The sequence below is a fragment of the Xiphias gladius genome, chromosome 2 (genome assembly GCF_016859285.1).
Source record: "Xiphias gladius isolate SHS-SW01 ecotype Sanya breed wild chromosome 2, ASM1685928v1, whole genome shotgun sequence".
Lineage (NCBI taxonomy): Eukaryota > Metazoa > Chordata > Actinopteri > Istiophoriformes > Xiphiidae > Xiphias > Xiphias gladius.
In genome coordinates, this window is record NC_053401.1 from 4688984 (window position 1) to 4709257 (window position 20274).

The 20274-nt window shown below is 42.7% G+C and overlaps 1 protein-coding gene across 1 annotated transcript in view; it reads right to left on the minus strand.

The window, feature by feature from the left end:
* LOC120801970 overlaps positions 1–20274 on the minus strand; it is a 39631-nt gene that overhangs the window by 16056 nt on the left and 3301 nt on the right. The window contains exons 2-6 of the mRNA XM_040149365.1: positions 18690–18842; positions 14514–14714; positions 11578–11654; positions 9142–9247; positions 4118–4354 (exon numbers count right to left, since the gene is read on the minus strand). Coding sequence (XP_040005299.1) covers positions 4118–4354; positions 9142–9247; positions 11578–11654; positions 14514–14714; positions 18690–18842 — 774 coding nt within the window. The remainder of the gene's footprint in view (positions 1–4117; positions 4355–9141; positions 9248–11577; positions 11655–14513; positions 14715–18689; positions 18843–20274) is intronic.

Genomic DNA, 20274 nt, shown 5'->3' on the forward strand with positions numbered 1-20274 from the left:
TGGGCGGGGTCAAAGGGAGTCTGGCCTCGAGGCCCGGCAGGTGTTCCACGTCAACGTCGACATTCGTCAGCGACCTCGGCCCACAGAGTCGCCGGCACCACGCTCAGTCGCCGGTTAACAGGCGCCGAGCTGCTGCTCTGTGGCAACACAAAGGAGCCCACGGCTACTTGACATCAGTGTCACGCTGCTCTCCATGCACTTACAGTCTGCTCAGTCTGAATTGTCGACCACGGGCAGAAATAAATGTAGCTAAGGGACAAAACTGCTCTTAAACGTCCGAAAAATGCCCATTCAAACTGTTTAAACCAGTAAAATTGACACGAAGAGGCAGAAGCGAAATTAATAGTAATTATTGAAGCATTATCTTATTATCAGTTTGTTAATGATATTAACTTAATACACATGTTCCTCCTGTTTACCCAGTAGCAATATTTTTTCCAAGCAAATGCATGTTCTTATGTATTTCAGGCTCGAAAGTTTTGTCGTGTATAATTGAACTCGATATCATTCATTACGCCGTAACAACTTTGAATGATGATATCTCAACTGGATATGAAAGTTTGGAAAAATGTAATTGAAGTATATAGATACTGAGGAACAATAAACAAAGATGCAGAATGAAGCCCTAGAACCACTATATTTGATTTATGAGAATCATTGCTAGGATTCTTTTTTCACCGCAATTCTTTTAAAGATGATTTTTGTGGAAATTTTGCCAAAACTGAAACCTGCCAAACTTCAGTCAGATGGATGGGATGGGAACTTTAAAGATAAAAAAAAAAAAAAAAGAAAGTAGTTTTGTTTGTCATATAATTTCTGTACCCTCTATTTTGGGAATCCTTTGGCAAGTGGTCAGTGTTGGACCGAGAAGAGACAATTACGACCAGTTAGTCCCTTTCAGAGCCTAATGAGGAGCCACAGTTACAAGTGTCTGGACGTGAGGTAGCCAGCACACGCACACGCACACACACACACACACACACACACACACACACACACACACACACACACACACACACACACACACACACACACACACACACACACACATTTGTGTGTATGTGCATGGACTCTCACACAACTGAACAAAAGGACCCCGGCGAACACTCAGGGGCAAAAAATGACGGATTGTACCAGAACGCAGTGTGTAAATACATCACACCCATAAACACAAGCGCTGTCAAGCGTGTCTCTAAACAATACCTCAGGCACACAACACATCATTTTACTTCTAGTGTTATGAACAACTTCACCTCCGATCCTCTCAACCTAACTTTCACCAAAAATGTATTCATTAAGCCTAATCGCAGAGTACTTCATATGATACCAATATATGGAAACTGATCAGATACAGAAGACAGAAAGTGTTAAAATGGGTAAAATGGGGTCATAGATCAATAAATTACACATAAATACACTGTAGGAGAAAATCAATTTTCAATCTTTCATCAAGATTTATTGTTTGTTTCATTTAGTTAGTTATTTAGTTATGTGCCAGGGGGATCTGGCACATAACCAGCAGCTCGTTCTGTCACATTGTTTATCCTGATTTTTCTGTTACTGGAAGCATTTTCCGAGCTGTCCTCACCGCGAGAGGACCAGGTTTACCGTAAAGTCCGGCATTCAGCGGAGGAACATTAAAAAAAAAAACCTTTTGATGAGCAGACACATAACCACGCGGCAACAATATGATGCGTCTAATTCTAATTCTTATTTTTAATCATGAGCCTGTGTTAGGTTTGCTGAACAACGGTCGCTGTGTACACAGGCGACAAGCAACAGTAATTTGATAGTAGAGCAAGTGGAGAAGAGTCAAAAGGGCAGCAAACTGACATATTACTATTGGTTATGCAGCGCGCTACATACAGTACGTAAATTTTCCAAACATTAGTGAAACTGTAGCCACAAATTCAACTTTTTGAGTTTGTTATTTCCTCGCTCACAAGTTTCACAGTCTCACTTTAAGTCTAAGCCAAACCCTGGCCTGAAACGAGTCGCTTGTGACTTTTTTGGTCACTGGGGTGCAAAGTTGGGACCACAGCACTGACATATCATCAGCTTTTAAGTTGACATGACGAACTTTTTAGCAAACAGTTATGTCTTTACACATCCAGCGGTTAAGGGGCAACACTATAATTCACTTGGAGTCACATTTGTTTCGACCTGATGGATTTAAGTCAAATATTCACTCTCTTTTAGCTCTGGTTTTGGTCTCCAGCAACTCCACCAGTGCTCCACTATGTTCACCAGCTGGTCTCTAACTGTGTCTGTCTGCTGTTTGATGCTGAGCAGGTTGTGTACCGTGGGCTTTTGGAGCTTTTTAGCTGAAAACAGCTGCTTTGGACAGATTTGCATGCTAATTGTAAGTTTATTCCTACGAGCGACCTCTTTCACACTGTCGCACTGTTTTCACGTTGTCATTTGAAATGCTGTCGTAAAAATATCGTTTATAGTGCCTTAAAGAACCAAAGACCCACATGACGTCACTTTGCAAAACTGCCCTCACACTGTTGATGTAAAACTCAGCCTGATTTTCACAAGAATAAGGACACACGTATGCACACCACAGACCCCTACTCCTGTAACAACACAAAAGCTTTCCATCAGCAATAACCTTGCTGCAGAATTGCGAGGCCAGCTGCAGGGTTCTTCATCCTGCTTGATTACCGTCTGAACAAACCTGTCCAATCAGTCCCATTCATGGGTGCCAGCACTCACAGGAGAACTCTGACCTGACTGACCTCTGCAGAGGGCCGGGCCCTCAACCTTGACCTTAGGTGTGGATGCTTATTGTCTGACCCGCCGGCCCCAGCGCTCTCACAAAGGCTTGGATGCCACAAATTAGGCACTTGAGGGAAACTGGAGAACTCCTGGCTAAACTCCTGTCTGCAAAAAAAGGCAATTCTAAAAATCAAGTGCTGTAATTGAAGGGAGAGGAGTGTTGGGTAAATGTGTTAGGGTGTTTGTGTTTTTCCCACATGGTCCAGCGAGTGAATAGGATGCAAAGAAGAGAGTTGGCAGGCAGGGACAGATTTAGCCTTCAAACACCGGTGAGTAGGAGAACCCTTGATTTTAAGCAGTTAAGTATAAGACTTACCATTTTCAACCAGGGCCTTGTTTTCTTATATTTATTTATCTTGACGGGCATCTCTGACCAAAACTCTCTGCGCTGCAGAGCTTACATCTTGTATGACTTATGCCTAGTCTTTAACATAGTCCTGAAAAGCAAATGGACACAGGCCTCAACATGAGTTCACCGAGGGGTTTAGTGGGCATTCGCACAGAAAACAGCCCTGCGTTTGGAGACACGCAAGTTAATGTCGGTGGGGGACGGTGTTGCTTTAAGTGGGATGTCCAGTTAGAGTAACAGATCCAAGAAACTGAATTCTTATCAGACACCAGAACACTGCACAGTGGATTATAATATTACGAGACAGGGTTTTACAACTCTGGAATTATATCACGATGACGATCATTTTAATCATCTGCGATGATCAAAAGATTTGGTGTTTACAGGTGCTGCCACCCCCGCAGCCTCTCCCCGCACTGTTCCTATTCAAATGAATTTGTTTTAAGCTTGAAGTTTTCTGCACTGCATTTAATCATGTATTGCTTCACTATTTATGACTTGATTGCCCATATATTGCCCTGCTTGATTATTCCTTGAGTTTTCAAAGCTGACAAGTTACTGGTTTTATATAAAATGATTTTAACTACAACTGATTACCAATTGATACCATTTTAGATCGTTTGTTTTACCAGCATCACATCCCCAGCTATGAAAGCATACAGATGAGCATTAATCATCTGCGCCCTTCTTTTACTGTTTTGATACAACTTCTTCTGTTTGCCACAACTGTTGTCTGGCTTCAGTTGCCTGGCTACATACCACACGTACAGCGTGAGTTCAGTGTGAGGCCAGTGAGCTGCTCAGACTGTATTGGACAGCTGTGGATCAGGCAGTAGCTCTTCAGTGAGTCAACTGATAAGATTTTGGTCAGGATCAGTCTAAATAATGATAAATAACAGCAAGAATCTGGGTTAAAAATGAGTTTAAGGCCTTAAAGTTTGCTTTAAACTGTACAATAATCCCATTTTCATTTCGTAATAAACTCACAGTCCTCAAAATTGGAGCAGCCCTTGCTGCTTTTGTTCTTGCGAGGGGTGTCGTCCTGCAGTTTGGAAAGCATGTTCAGCACCTTTGTTTTCCTCTCCTCTAGCCTGCTTGCCTTCTCTTCAAATCTGTGTTCGAGGCTTTCTGGGCTCCTCCCTCCGGCTGAGGACTCAACTGGATCCCTCCATCCTGCATAATTGGACTCCTCCTCGGAGGGACCCCCTCCATGTGTGCTGGAACCTGGAGCAGAGAAGATACAACATAAAATACATTAAAAAAATCAAATGAAGTCTTGAATATGTGTTACTCTCTGAGATGTATTTATTACTTACTACAGACTAACTCTTTCAATATAAACAATGCAATCAACACACGTGGAAGCAGCCACTTGGTAAAAAGCTCTAAAACCCATTTCTGGTCCTTTAACAAACACCAATTCTCATCACATTGTTCCCCTAAATGCCACAGTCACATCTCCCTTCAGCCCTTTCAGAGTCTCAAGAAGTGAACGGACGCTCTCTCTGAAACCCAAACAGCCGTCCATTTTGTCACTGACCAGCCAATTAAGAGTCCCATTATCTCTGAATACAAAGTCCACAGAATACATTTCTTGGTGCAGGAGCTAAGAGACAAAGAGCACCATCAGTGCAGACTTGAGCTTAAGGAAGGCTTGGATTGTCTTTCGGAACAGTTTCTACTAGAGTTTCGGGCTCTTTTCTTCAACCTGCTTTTGCAAACATGAGTGTTACTTGTGTTAGCACATGAGCGACAATTCAAACGTGATACATTTGGAGATGGATTCTATTCATTAGGAGGAGGAAGCCTGGCCAGTCGAGGAACTGACAGGCAGCAGATTCATCAGGCCCCACAAACATGCTGGCGCGGATTCATTTATCCTGTCAGTGAGCGTGCAGAGGTCAGCAGCCAAGATTGATGGAGCCATGTCTCATTTGACAGGCCGTCTTCCACCACACTGCACACAATCACACGCAGCCATCAGCCTCGTCGTCCTGCTCAAGTTTCAATGTCACCAGAACGGACGACAGGATGAGTAATGTATTCTACTTTAGAGCACAGAATTCATCATTTGTTTTTTTTTTCATATGCAACACTGGGATATCTACAGTGACAGCATGGTAAATGTGACGTGTAAATACTATTTTTTTTTTTTTAAATCCCCATCTTTTCTTATAAATGCTTCATATGTAATATGGGGGGGCAGCATTTATATTAATTATAGATTCATCTGGTATTAATTTTTACAATTACTCAAGTAACTGTTTAGTCTATAAAATATCTGATATTAGTGAGAAATTCCCATCACCGCAGATCAATGCACGGTGGCTCTGAGAGCTGAGTGCACCGCAACTTAAGAAAACACATGCAAAGAAAATAAAACATGGAGCACAAACGAAACTGAATTCGGACAATACAACCAATGACTGAAATGGACTGAAGGTTACTACCAGTCTGCCGTGTTGGAAAATGAACTAAATAATTACGTTTATGTGTTTGTGTTGTGCTTGTGTCTCTTCAATTTGCACGTGTTTTCTTTAGTTGCAGTGTGCTGAGCTCTCAGGGCCAACGTACCAACGGGATGTCTTCAGATTGTTTGTTTCGGCAGATCAGCAGTCCAAAACCCAAAGACATTTAATTTGCAATCCTATAAAACAGAGAAAAGCCGCAGAGTCCTCACATCTAAGCAACTACCCTAATGATTAATCAGTGATTTATCAAATAAAACGCTGATAATACAATTTCTGCTGACTTACTAATCAGTTAATCGACTAGTTATTTGAGGACAGGTTAAAATCTGTAAACCCAGACTGTTTATATAATGTATAATCTTTAAATCTGGGTTAACCTCCAACTAAAATTATTCAGGATTTGGTTTCTTCCTTTTGAAAGCCTCCTATCCTAACCTCCAACATGGCCTAATCCATGAATGCACAGTGATTACTGGTCAGTTCAAGCTGGAAACAAGAGCCCATCTAAAACACACAGAGCAGGTTACCATACCAACCGGAGCATCTGAACACAGCAGATAGCTGGATTTGGCTGCGAGCGGCCAAGTCAAATCCCCTCGCTGATCTCGAAAAGGCCATCGAAGACAATAAACACACACACATTCACCACCCACAACTCACACTGCCTGCCCTTTAGACTCCCCCTGCAGCATGGTCCAACATCTAGCTTACCAGGCAGAGGCAAGAAGGTTGGACTTGTATCTCTTTCTTTGCATGTTTGAGAAAGGGATGAGCATCAGCGAGACAATTAGCGTGCCGAGGCTATTCACTGATGCCACCCAGAGCCTTCACTCCTCTAGCTCCTGAAAGAATGGCAGAATGGGAGCTGGGTGGAGTAAAAAGGAAAATCCTCGCCAAATTATTATTCATGGGTAGGGGATTTTCCTTTCAGGGCTCCTTTATCGAAGCCTTTCCCAACACGTCACCCTCTCTATCAGCTCTGACAAGTGCCAATCAAAGGGCTTGAGCCCAGGTTTTTGGGGAAACGCTGGAGGATTTCAGAGACAATAACCAATGAGTCCACAGTGGTGGTGGCTTAGAGACAATGGTGACATGGCTACACTGTCAGTGTGTGGTCCTCTGGGGGGAAACGATCCTTGCTTAGTACACGACTAATCTCTGCTTGCACCATCTCTGTCTCTCTGGAGCCTAATCTGTCCTGCAGTTTCCTCAGCTTTCTGGAACAATCCACCAGGGTCAGTTCAGATTAGTGCTCTTTGTGGCCCCGCTCATCGCTACATTCATTTGGACGCTAACATCTTCAGTAGCAGCTGAATGCTAAACACTGGGGTGAACGCCGAGTGACCGGGGCAGCGGGGAAACAGTCATGAAACAATTATGAGGGGAGGGATTACTCTATCTATGAATTCCTGATGAGCGCAAATGGACAAAGGTCTTATCATGAGCCTCACTGGGGAGCAGCAGCATCTTATCGCAGCTGATTTAAGGCTTCAGTTTAATCTCCGAATCACTCAACCATTATCAATTGATCCAAAAAGGTGGATGATTCATTGATGTGGAACAGGCATCAGCAAAATCGCTCATCACTGAATAAAAAACATGGATATTTATCAGATTAAGTGAGGGACGTCCACTGATTTCACAAACGAAGATCAGTTTAAACATCATGAGGGGTATGACTCAGCCCTTGAGAGCAGTTGTATAACGCCTTCTGTGGCTCTGGAGGGATCTTTTTAAAGTTTGAAAGATAACCCTTTCCTAATGAAAGACAATATTCAGCTGGAGCATGGGAAATGTAGTATATAGTGTTGTTTGAGCTGACTGATACTAAGGACTACATGTCAGGATATCTTGGTCTTTGCTGCTTCCATTTTGACCTCTTGTGAATTCTCCAGCTTTATGGACGTGCAATACTAAATCGCAGGAATGCGGCTTTAATCGTTTAGTCTACATCAGGGGTTTTCAAGCACTATCTTTGCCTCACCTCTTCAACACATATATTTTCAACCTACCCTCCCTAACTCAGCATGTTCATTTTAACAGATCAACAATCCTTTATGCAAATGCTGTCACAAGCCCATTTTCTCAACTGTCGCATATACATCGAGTCAAAACGGGGTCATTCCCTCCATTACTTAGGAGCCCTATTGAAAGGTTGAACTTCTTGCACCTCCAGGGTAACCAAATCTCACCTATCCACACAATGACATGCCACACACTGGGCATCTTTTAGACACTGTGTGACCTCAGGCGTAACCTCTCTTCGCCCTGCTGATGACCCCCTCCCTTCCTCCCCCCCCAATGGGTGACCATGCCTTTGGCCTCTAAAAGGTCAAAGCACATATAAGCCATTACCCAAATCCTCTAGGTGACATCTTTTTTTTCATGTTTGTCTAATTCTTATAGGGTAGTTAAACTTGTCTTGTTTAACTGTCTTGTTTTAAAATGTGCAAGGAGTTAAAAAGCTGCATTTAAAAGTTGAAGGGAATTTCATTCATTGTACGCCATGACAATGGATGTACATTGTATACATTTAACAAGCTAATAAATCAATCATTGCCCCCTTAAAAAAGGGCCTTTAAATCGTTTGAAACCCATTCCTACTTGTGGGGATGACAGGGGTGGCGAGAGTATCAAGGTAAACACAGAGACATTGCTTAGAATTTCTGGGTGTCCCATCACCAGCCTTGTTAGAATCCTGAAACAGTTAATAGATGTATTTTTGTCTATACAATTGTCTATATGTTCCAGGGCCCTAGACCAGTTTGGGCCCTCCTAAATCAGTCGTCCATTCTTAATTGAGTTTTCCTTTCAATTAAAAAGAGCACTTAGCAATTTTGCAATTCCATAAAGTTTGGGGACTTTAGAAAGACAGATTCAAAAATGTAGCAGAGGCTGGGGTTTCCTGACTCTTTGCCCCTGACATTATTCGAGCTCCACGGACCATTAGTGTTGTAGCACAATGGCTGCTACTGGAGAAGCGAGTCGCCAGCGAGAAAGAAACAGAATATGATCACGGCATGACAGATGTGGTCAAATGAAGGCGGGAAAAAAAAAAAAAAGAGCTGAAGGGTGCTCTCCATTTCCATGTGGTGACAGTACACCTGACCTTTTTCCTGTCTTGCTGTGCCAGCTTCCCAGTGTTTGTGGTCTGTACAGTAAGCGCCGCCTCTGAACCCATCACTCATGAATGTACACAAGCCGGCCACACAGGTGAAGGTGATACTGCAAGCCAGCTGGCCCTAGCAAGGATTAGTGGGCTTAAGTGTACCGGAGGCAAGGGAACACCAAACACAGCGTTGACAGTGAGGAGACAATGGCTCTTAATAAACCAGAGCTGACAGGGACTGAATGGGCTTTTACCGGATCAGACACTAACATTGAAGACAGGCTCTTGTATTGATTAAGTATTGTTCTTATAGGCTCTTAAGAGGGAGCGCCAGTTTTCAACAGGTTTCAGACAGGAGAGGTGGTCTGTCATAGCAGCACACAGACCATGAAAAATAATTATTTTCTGGGTATATGCAAGAGATACAGTACTGTGATTGGACGGGCAGGGAGAATACGAGGATCTGAACATGCTGTACGATGGACTCGGGTCTATGATCCATGAAGATGGTGACCCAGAGCCTCCTTCAGACTGATCCTGCAAGGAGAAGGAAGATAGAAAAAGTTTTAGTAGGAGTTCAACCACAATGTGAAGAGTCAATCTGCCAAGGAGTTAAAAAAAAAAATTGTGTGATTGCAGAAACCCTGGGTTCAAAAAGTATAATTCCTAATGAGAAGTTAAGTGATTAGAAAATTCAAGAACTTCCATGGCTTGGATAGGCAAAAGTCTCCTGATTGCATTCTGAGCAAGTACGTTAGCAAGTATCTGGTCCCCTGATAAAAAAGTTAATTTCCATCATGTTTGAATACCTTCAGCATGCCGTTAGGAACCAAGATCAGAGTCTGTGATAAATCTTTGGTGCAAACTGTTTTCCCATACACCAGGAACTTTCTGCTGGAAGATGCTGTTTCCAGTTAAAAGTCATTGACCTACACTGGACTGATGACAAAACTGCTCCTGAAAAATCTCCAGATTTAGCTGTGGATCGGATTTTATTGAATGAGTATTTAGCAGTTGGCCACACCACGCAGCAGAATAAAAGCCTTCCAGTGGTTTGCCGGTGGAAAGCTTTGAATATGAAGCAGAGCAGAAAGTTTTCAGTTTGCATTAAATCAGATAACAGCGAAGCTGCGTTATGCTTGATGAAAGTAACAGAAAGTGCACTGAAACTAAATTCGAAATCCCACAGATTCTACAGCTACTGAAGCACTAACATCTGAAAAATATTATATTGATATTTTTGGAGCATTTCTGCCTTTTTATGGATAGTATAGAATCAACAAGGACAATGCAGTGTACGTGGGATGCATCTTGTAGACTTGTGGAATTTGTAAAGCTGAAGAGGACAAATCACCTTTGACTCACAATTAGCATATGTTAAAATTACGTTGCGTGCGTTGCTAACAGCGAGTTTAAGATAAGGATTATGCTAATATAGTTTGCATTCAGCAGCATAAATAAAATCACATTCAGATTCTGGGCAATATCAGATGAATGAAGGAAGTATGATGCAGTGTTGTTAACACCACCTGAACAACAAGGCATTTTCAATATCCTACAGCTATGACTGAAGCAGGAATTACGTTTCTGCGAAGATACATGTAAACGTCTCTGAGAACCAACATAGCGGAGGGTGTTAGGGGCAACCTGCAGATCACAGAGCCTGGCAGAGAGGCTGACAGGCACATCTCCCAAGTGCCGGGCCAGGAGACGTGTGAGGGGTTGTACAAGCAGGCTGATTAGTTGATCTAAGTTGTGTTGGGAGGTGGGTTTAAAATGGAAAACAGAAAAGATGTGAACGTACGATCAAAATTTCTCCAAATGACCCCCCGTGCAGGTTTGCCTCTGTGCATTGTTCCGGCCTTGACGACTTCCTCAAAACGGCCAAGGCCCATGGGTGTCTTATGTAAAGCCATTCACCACAGGAACCTCATTTGAAGTTGAACTAATTAAAACTGATGGCCTTAACATTAACCATTAGTATCGTTAAAATAATCAGGAGAATCCCGTGTGTTTACGTTGAGGAACACATCACTCAATGAAACGTTTCAATTAGGAGTTTATGATGTTAAAAGCTCCTCCCAGTTCACAACCCAAATCATACCACTGGTTTATCAGCTTCTCTTCATTATAAATAATCCAGTGTGTGAATACTTGCTTCAGTGAGTTGTATTATGCAAATGGTCGTATGAATCCTGCCCTGCGCACTCCAGCTCCTCATTGTGGTTAGGCATAATTGTGGGGGGCTTATGAGTCTCATTCATGCTTTTCAGGGGCTCTCTCTCATCCGTCATAAAGGGGAGATTAATCGTAGATCACGTTGAGCACCTGCGTCCATTCCACTGCAGCCCAGCATGCACAAGCCCTGTTTACCCCCCTGACCCCTCACCCCTCAAACCCTGTCTGATCCTGGTGGTGGTGCATCCTCCAAAAGAATCCCACCGTGTCGGGCTTTTAGCCGAGCAAACCCCCCTGCGACACAGCAATGAGCTGGTGTAAAAGGCTGCCTGTTCCCGTACAGTCGGTCCTCCCCCCTCCTGCCGCCCGTGACTGATTAACCACACACCTGCTGCACGCCGCGTGCCCTCTGTTATATTGTGTCTCAATTATCAACAACAATTTAGCTCGTTTTACTGGAATGACAGTTATAAATGCATACCAGTCCACGTTTGTAAAAGGGGGTCTTTGTGTGGGAGGGAGACTATGTGTACCAGGTTTGGGGTTATTGTCTGATAGGAGTTGATTCCTGAAGATTTAGTGTTTGCTCATGACAAGCTGCCGTCCTGCTTTTGGAGGAAATCTGATAAATGAATGGAGGAGGGGGGTGGAGAGTGAAAAGCGGTTTCACAAGGGGCAGCGCCACTCACCGATTTGTTTTCCTGGACTTTCCCTGCGGAGTCACACCTTTCAGAGATGCTGCCAGCTGTGAGGGGTCTCAAAACACCTGAAAAAAAACCACACAGGACCCAGCGTCAAGCTAAAGGGAGAGCAAGCCATTGTGTGTATGCAGTTGAGGTGTAAGCAGACAGGCAGGCCTGTGCATCCGTGCATGGGTGTACATAAATGTGAGCCTCTGGCACACACTTGCACATGCACATTTGTCTTTTGTACTTGAGTGTATGTGCACAGATAAGAGTAATGTAGTGTATTAGTTCCAATTATGGCTCTTAATCTCTGAGCAAATAATGGCGAAAAATGGAGCAACAAAACCCCAGAGGAGCACCTGTCTACAGAAGCGTGCCAGGTGCAAACTTTGTTCTGGAGACACAGAGAGAGGAAAGACAAGCTTCCAGCTAACTCGGACAGATTGTCTGTACGAATGCATGAAAATAAAAACAACAGCACAATGGCTATCAACTTCTCTTTTGCTTCTAAAGAGCCAGTTCTGAGTTACAGAAATCGTATTCTGTCACTTTCTTCCAGTGATATCTAGCCATGCACATAGTTTTTGATTTTATTTTCCAGATATCTGCCTCTGGGATTTCTGGATGTATGCCAACAGACTGGAGGTGAACTGAATTTTAATTGTGCTGCTCATTACATCGAAAAAATTCACATTTAAATATTCAACAGCGCCACCTCTTTCCAAAAACAGTGTCCCTGTTACTATGGATAATTGACATTTTTTCGCAGTCAACAGTTTTCATGGGGAGTATTCCTTACTGTGAAATACCGTTCACTGTCCGGAGTAAAGGCATGGCGACATCAGCCCTCCGGAGCAACGAAATTAGCCAGGTTCACCATCATTTTAGCATTTTACCATGCTAAACCTTGAAAATGATCACTAAACACCAAGTACAGCTGAGGCTGATGGGAACGCCGTTAATTTTGCAGTATTCTGACATAAATCAAAGAACTGGACAAATAAAAATGTTGATCTTACGATGGCGGTACACGCAAAGGGAAGGGATCACCAAAGTCCTCGTGATTCATCCTCTATTGTCCTTGAAAAATCAAACAAAAAACCCACACACAGCAGAATTCACAGCTTATCCGTCAATATTTATCGAGACATTTCAAGCTGATCCACACGTCAACCTCATGGTGGCGCTAGAGGAAATGTCAAGGGATCACCAAAGTCAATAGGGTTCGTCGTCTGGGAAAACATTAACGTCTGAGCCAAATTTCATGGCAGTGCATTGAGTAGTTATGGAGATATTTCAGTATGGACCGAAGCAGTGGACAGACTAACATTGCCATCCCTGGAGCCACTCTCCCTGTGTGTGTTCGCTAATAACAGGTTGACGGCATATTGCTGGTGTAACTACTTCTCCATTCCCATGCACGGTGCATCATGGTTTTTTTTATGCTGCCGTCATTTTTCCGTGTTGTGGGCACCGAGAAATGGGGGCATAAAACTCAGAGGCAAAGATCTCAAAACCTGGAGAAATGAACCCCAAACCATCTGCGTGGCTACATAGCAATAGAGTTAAGTGAGAGATGTTTCTTTGTAATTTCGTTGAACTGAACCTTTAAACCTCTACTGACTTTATCTCCCTCTCTGAGGCGTTATCAGACTATAAACAAACAGCGCTAGACTAAATGAGCGTTCTGTACACACTCTCCTCAGCCTCTTATCCATTGTTATGTATGCAGTGCTTGGTTCTAAGTGTCTCCAGCAATCTTAGCTGGACTTTCCCAGTTAATAATCCACTCCAGCGGTTTGATCTTTATTAATATGGCCCATCCTGACATCCCAACCCCAAACCTTACCTCTCAGTTGCCACACCTTTGGGGGAAAAGCAGTTGAGAGCTCGCCGCGGCATGCCAGGGAGGAGATGAGAGGTGGTATCACAGCTCGTTAAAAAAAAAAAAAAAGAAAAGCTGCTTGACGGCCATAAAGGCACTGCTTACTCTCAAGGCCGGCTATGGACCGAGAAAACACACCTACAGTGTCATGTTTTTCCCCATCTGGTCATGAGTTTTTTTTTTTTTTATACACGCACACACGCACACACACACACACACACACACACACACACACACACACACACACACACACACACACACACACCTGTCTGACTGCTCCCTGTTATTAAAGTGACGGTTTTTCGCTTATCAAACGATCTCATTCAAACTGTCAGAAAGATTTGTCAGAGCAGGACGTTTAGACTCAGTAAACCGAGATTGCTTGTCAGTCTCGGTGGGCTTTTTGAAAATATTCTCACCTAAATAACAGGTAAAGTTTGTTTCAGGTGTTTACAGGACAGATAAATCACAGACACGGCTCAACTGAATAAACAGGTTTCGATAGTTACGAAGGAAACTTGATGCCGACTCAAAGTTTGTCTTTTGAGTGTGAACTTCCTCTTTTTCCACCTGGCATTAACAATCCACTTGTATCAAGTGTATCTGGGTCTTTTCGCTGGATTATATTTAATCCTGGCATTGAACTGAGTTTATATTGCTTCCCCGCAAATTCCTATAGACAACACTATCTCCTAGATTTGCCAGCAAACACTTCATCATACTGGGAGCTGGATATTGGTTTCTCGTGGAGAAGTTTATTTTTATCAGTGTACTAAAATTGTAAAAAGTGTAATGGGAATTTTGTCATTGATATGAAATGTGTTGATTTTACTTTGACAAACAAATTTCTGGTTTTCCAGAGCTTTCAACTTTCTGCTTTCAGGTTGGAAGCTCCAGAAAAAGCTAGTAATTGGACTTTGATTTATGATTTTTTTTTTTTTTAAACTCCTGTTTCCTATCAATTTTCATGCTCAAAATTGTTTATTCTGGTGTTTGATAGCATTTCTTTCAAGGTGTTTTGGGTGCAAGATTTAATCCTTTATCCTTCAGATACCTTCCGAAGTCAATCCTGGATCATACTGCATCCTCAGAATAGTCCAGTCCTGCACCGGTGAGAAATCCTCCTCAAAAACACGGGGACTCGGCAGGGTCTCAGGCTGCGGCCGGTCCAAGAGGAGCAGCCGGACCCGGGACAAGGAGCCCAGATGCCCTGAGTCACAGCCCACCGTCAGCGCTGCCAGGCCAGGAGACAGCTCTGCAGGGGGAGACACCAAAGTCTGAAATACTAGGAAAATATAAATTTTTAAATATTTTTAAGATGAGACTAAATGACCCATTAAAGCTCAAACTTCAGGCAAATTCAGTCCTTGATTATAATAACTAGAAATGCAAAAGTAAAATTTTGAGATACTTTGCTATTCTCATTTTATCAGTTACCAAAGGTGCAACTGCATCAGCTGTCTGTGAATTGACTCTTTTTTTTGATTGTTTGTTGCAGCCTTTGGTTTAATTAGTATAACGATGTTGTTGATATATTAAGTGTCTTAATATACAACAAGACTAGTAACAAGACTAAGAGTCTACAGCTAGGCCAGCGGAGCTTTGAGCACGCTAACATGCTCACACACACGATGCTAGCATGATGTTGTTTAGCAGGTATAATGTTTACTATGTTCAATATCAAAATTTAGCATGTTAGCATGCTAACATTTGACAATTAGCACTGAACACAAAGCAAAGCTGAGGCTGATGGGACTTTCATTAATTTTACAGGTATTTGGTCACAAACCAATCTTTTGGAAAAAAATGAAATTTTGGCCTAATGGTGGTGCTACATAAAAGGTTAAGAATAAACCGCTCATCCTGAGGCAGGCATGAATGTGCGTACGGAAATTCGTGGTGACACATCCAACAGTGGTTGAGATATTTCACTAAAAACGGCAAATGTCAACCTGCTGGTGGCGCTAGAGGAATAGTCAGACGGTCACCAAAGTCATGGGGATTCAACCTCTGGGGACCACGAACGTCTGTACAAAATTTCACGTTAATCTATCAAACTGTTGTTTGATATATTCCAGCCTGGCCTGGAGCGGTGGACCAACTTACTCCGCTATCCCTAGAGCCATGGAAAAAAAATGTACAGTTCAAATACGAACCCCAGAAAATTTAGTAATTGAAACAACTGTCAAAATATAAACATCTTTACAATATATACATTATGTGTATATACTGTAAAATATCATTAATATAATCAGAGAATTAAAAGCCCATACTGTATATAGAAATGTGCTGTAAAGTTTTACAACTGTTGACCTTTGAAAATAATAACTCAAGATTAGAACAAATGACTTATCTAGATTATGAATTCACTGTAAAAGTCCCTGCCTTCTATCCACACAATCTCAAACCCCCCTACCCCAGAGCGCCCCCCCCAACAACGTACACACACATACCCCCACCTCCCCCCTCAGGCTCCAAAGTTCTCATCGTCACACCCAATTAAAAGCGGATCAGTGACAATGTGGCTCAGTGCCCATGCAAATCCCAGCCCACGCTGGTTGGGTGTGGAGCTGCCATTCCTCTCCGAGGGGATTTCACACAACACGCTCCGCTGCAGGTATCCCCCCTACACGCTACACACACACACACGCACGCACACACGCACCACACACACGCACCACACACACACTCTTTCCCAGCAACATCCCAAAAAGCTGCAGAAAAACCTCCACATTCCCTTTTACATTAGAATAGCTTTCACAGACAGAGAGATTTCAGTTTATCTTGGATGTTTTATGCAACGTGTCCAGTCTATTCCCAAACACACACACACACACACACACACACACACACACACACACACACACACACACACACACACACACACACACACACACAGACACACACAGACACACAGACGCACACACAGACGCACAGACGCACAGACGCACAGACACACACACACATTCTCCTGTAAAGGTTTTTCAGTTGGGAAGTCAAACTCATACATTTGCTGATGTTTGGTAAAATAATCCCTCAGGTGAGAAAAAGGAACTGTTGCCTCGGCTGATAAATTAGGGAGTCGCTGAGAGGAAATCCCTGGGAAAACTTTGTGGTAACACAATGTGGCAGGACACACTTTCAGTTAGGCCGGGTATTAGTCCATCATTAGCCAAAAGTAGCCGCAAGTTTGAAAGACACTTAGCAAACACAGTGGCAGATAACAAATGACTAATCTTGTGATCAAGGTGTTGGACACACTGGTTACCACCCAATCAGGGTCAGAAAAACAGAAGACCACGGGTGCAGTTCTAATTCAAATGCTTATTAGTTTGGCAAGATGAAGTGGGAGAAAAAAAATAACTGATTGAAAGCTTCTGAGTTCAGAACCCAGAATTCATGCAGTGCGACATAAGTAAATTTCACACAGGATGTTAATGTTTACCAGAGCTGCTTTTTTAAGGCTCGCGGAGCACTTGTAAGTCTAATCTCAAGTCCCTCAGAGCAAATACAAGTCAAGTCACAAGTTTTCATAATCAAAGTCCAAGTCACTTGCGCATCTCTCAGGTCTGCAAATGTTAACCATTCAAATGACAATAAACCGTTTTCCTTTCAAAGCTTACTTTGTTTTACACCTGAGGACAAGTCCTTTCAGTGCATGGGACTAATGAATAAATATTCAAGGGCTTTGGCCTTATTTTTGTTACATTGTTCTGGGATTTTGCCAGGTCAAGCCTTGAGACATGAAGTTTTTTTTTTCTTTGCTCCTTAATTGGTGGTGCATCATAATCCTGCCAGTGTTTGTGTTCTTAGTTTGGGTCAACCATATTTGGAACAGGTCTAATTCAGGTCTTCAGGCCTTTTTCCTTGGGTCCCTAGCAGTCACTTGGGTCTGCTTTTTTAGGAGAGTGAATTTATGCAAGTCGTGTTTGGGTAGATTTTCCCTTGACGATGAAATATTCCTTGTAATTTCTGGCACTTTGTGATTTAGCTCGTCAAGATTTCTGCATCTTTCTGCATCAGTAAACATTTTGCTCTTTGTAGCTTTAAATTAGCCACATTCTATACGGATGTAAATTGTGCTTTACCGCTCTCTGATAAAAGTCAGTCTGGAGCATTAGCTCACATTTGGCAGAGCATTCGGTTTTGAGCCCCGAGTTGATGTTATCGCGCTGCGGTTGCTGTGGCAGCGGCCGCACTTATCCTTACACATCCTCGGGGCAAAGGTCACCAGGTTCAGACGGAGGTACGGGGATAGGCAAGCAGGTTAGACACCTCGTCGGGGATTAGCGGGCTGCGAGGGAGGTGGAGGAAGTCCTCACTGGCTAATGTCTCTCTCCGCAGCTCAGTGAACCACCTCCAGGACACACACACACACACACACACACACACTAAAAGACCCATTTACACATGCTATCTAACACAGGCATGCACACACACCAACGCATTTACTCTGCCTTTGTTGGCCAACGCGGGCTGATACAAAGTCCCGACACAGTGAGTGCTCAGATAAGCCCATCCCTGTCTGTAACATGGCAGCAGTCACAGTGGAAGGAGAGCATGTCTAATTGAGACATTGCTGTGAGCCACACGGAGATGGAAACAACAGCAAGTAAACACAAATACATTAAGTACAACACAATGCGGGACGTTATGACGTTCAAATCCGATTCTTGCCTCTGAGTTTTATTTCCCTTCCGTCACAATATACTGAAAATTGAAAACAATGCGTATTAAACGGGATCGAAAGGTCTGATATTCAGGTTTAGTGTCAGAAGGCTTTGTTGATTCAGTGACAAGAAAATGAATTGCCAAAAACCTGAAATCGACTAATCTTAAAGTGATTCATAAAGCAACACATGCCAGACATTCACTGGTTTTAGGCTCTAAAATGCCAGAATTTGTGGCTTTTCTCCATTTTATAATTTTGTAAATGAAATATGTTTGTGTGTTGTGATTGTTGGTTGGACAAAACATGCCATTTCAAGACATCACCTTCGGCCCTAGGAAATTTTGATGGGACTTTTTTCACAATTTCTTTTTATTTTTTATTTTTTTACATTTCATAGATGATTTACAAATAATCAAATAATGCAAAGAGGAAACTTGAGGAATTTCGAGCATGCTATAACACTTGCAAATAAAAATACAAGTACAACTGAGGCTGATGGGAATGTCATTAATTTTCATGATTTTTGATGATTTTCATGATCCTCGTGCGCGTTTGTACCTGTATCAGGTGAAGGGCAGCCTGAAGAGTCTGATGCCTGGTCCAGAGATGGACAGGAAGCAGATCGAGGGGCGATGGCCTCCAGTTCGTCAAACACACGAGACCGACTGCAGCTGAGCTCAGAGTAGCGTGATGCTACTGTGCCGCACTGTCCTGCAACAGCACAAAAGTGGGCGTATTGTGTCATGATGGTAATCTTGATCAGGATGAGGAATAGATGTAATTTAATGATCCTCGTGGGCACAGTGGGTTGCTGCAACAGGAAATAATTGGATACGGCAGAGAGGTGCATGAACTAAGTATGCACACTGCAAAAGGGACAAGTCAGGAAATATATTATCTTATTTTAAGATGATTCAATCTTATATTTTCTTACCCAAGTTAAAGAGATGAACTTGTTTCAAGGTAAGTATCTTGTTTTTAATTCAATCTATTTTTCTACTGGAGCTCACCACGAACAACGCTGAAAACTGGATTCTAGGAATATTCCAAAACATCTGTTAAAGAATAGTTTAACATTGTGGAAAATATTTTTCAAACTTCTTATTTTGTACAGATTAAACAGAGACGATACAAGGTGTTACATAAGGAACTTTAGAAGTGCTGGAAGGATTTTCTTTGGACTAAGCTAGGACGGCTGTTTCACCCTGCTCTCAGTCTTTATGCTAAACTAAGTCAACCCCCTCTTGACTGTGGCTTCGTATCCGAAGGACAGATATGAGAGCGGTGTCTTCTCGTCTTGGCAAGAAAGTGGACGAGCATATATTACCCAACTCGTCAAACTATTTCTTCAAGAGAAAACAAGATGGCCTTCGGCTGCCTATAGTGTTTTGTAATTGGCTGATTTTCATGCTAGTTCCAAAGTTATTGTTTGCTTACCCCGCTGGCAGACTTTTTGAGTGATACAAGCAGATTTCTCTCGATTACGCTAAATTGTGTGGAAATATTCCATATTGCAGTGCACTTGACACAAAAAAATCTGACAACAACATGATCAACGAATGTTATTAAATTTTTTTTTTTTTTAGATTTTTGGCACTATGTATTTGGAAAGATGATGCATAAAATTACAATTTATCCACTTTTTGTGATTTCAGTAAACCTCAGGTATGTGACTGGATTGTTAACTAATGAGATGTAAATAAACAAAGAATACCACAGAGGCTGACAGCTACTGGAAAAAGCTCCTGGAGGACATTTTCTGATGCAGTGATATCAGGACTATAAATCTCTGCTGGATGTTGTTGGGGGCTTAGTTAAAGCACGTCCCTTCCAGGTTTTCACTCTGACAAGTGGACAACTCCCAAAACAAGCCCGGGACCCCCGGGAGCGAAGCCACTCAGGTGAGGTATAAAAGCCCGAGGACGGCGTTACAGTCCGACCTCGGGGCGAGAGCAGTCTCATCTCACCTTCAATAAACACAGAGCAAGAAACTCTGCCCTCAAGCCCTAATTACCACAGACCTCACTCAAAGGAATGGTTAAAAACTGTCAGTCTAATCACTAATTACCTATCTCCTCTCAAACCATCAAAACAAAACTATTTCACTCTGCCTGGTTTAGAAATCAGAGGATTAGCGAGTGAA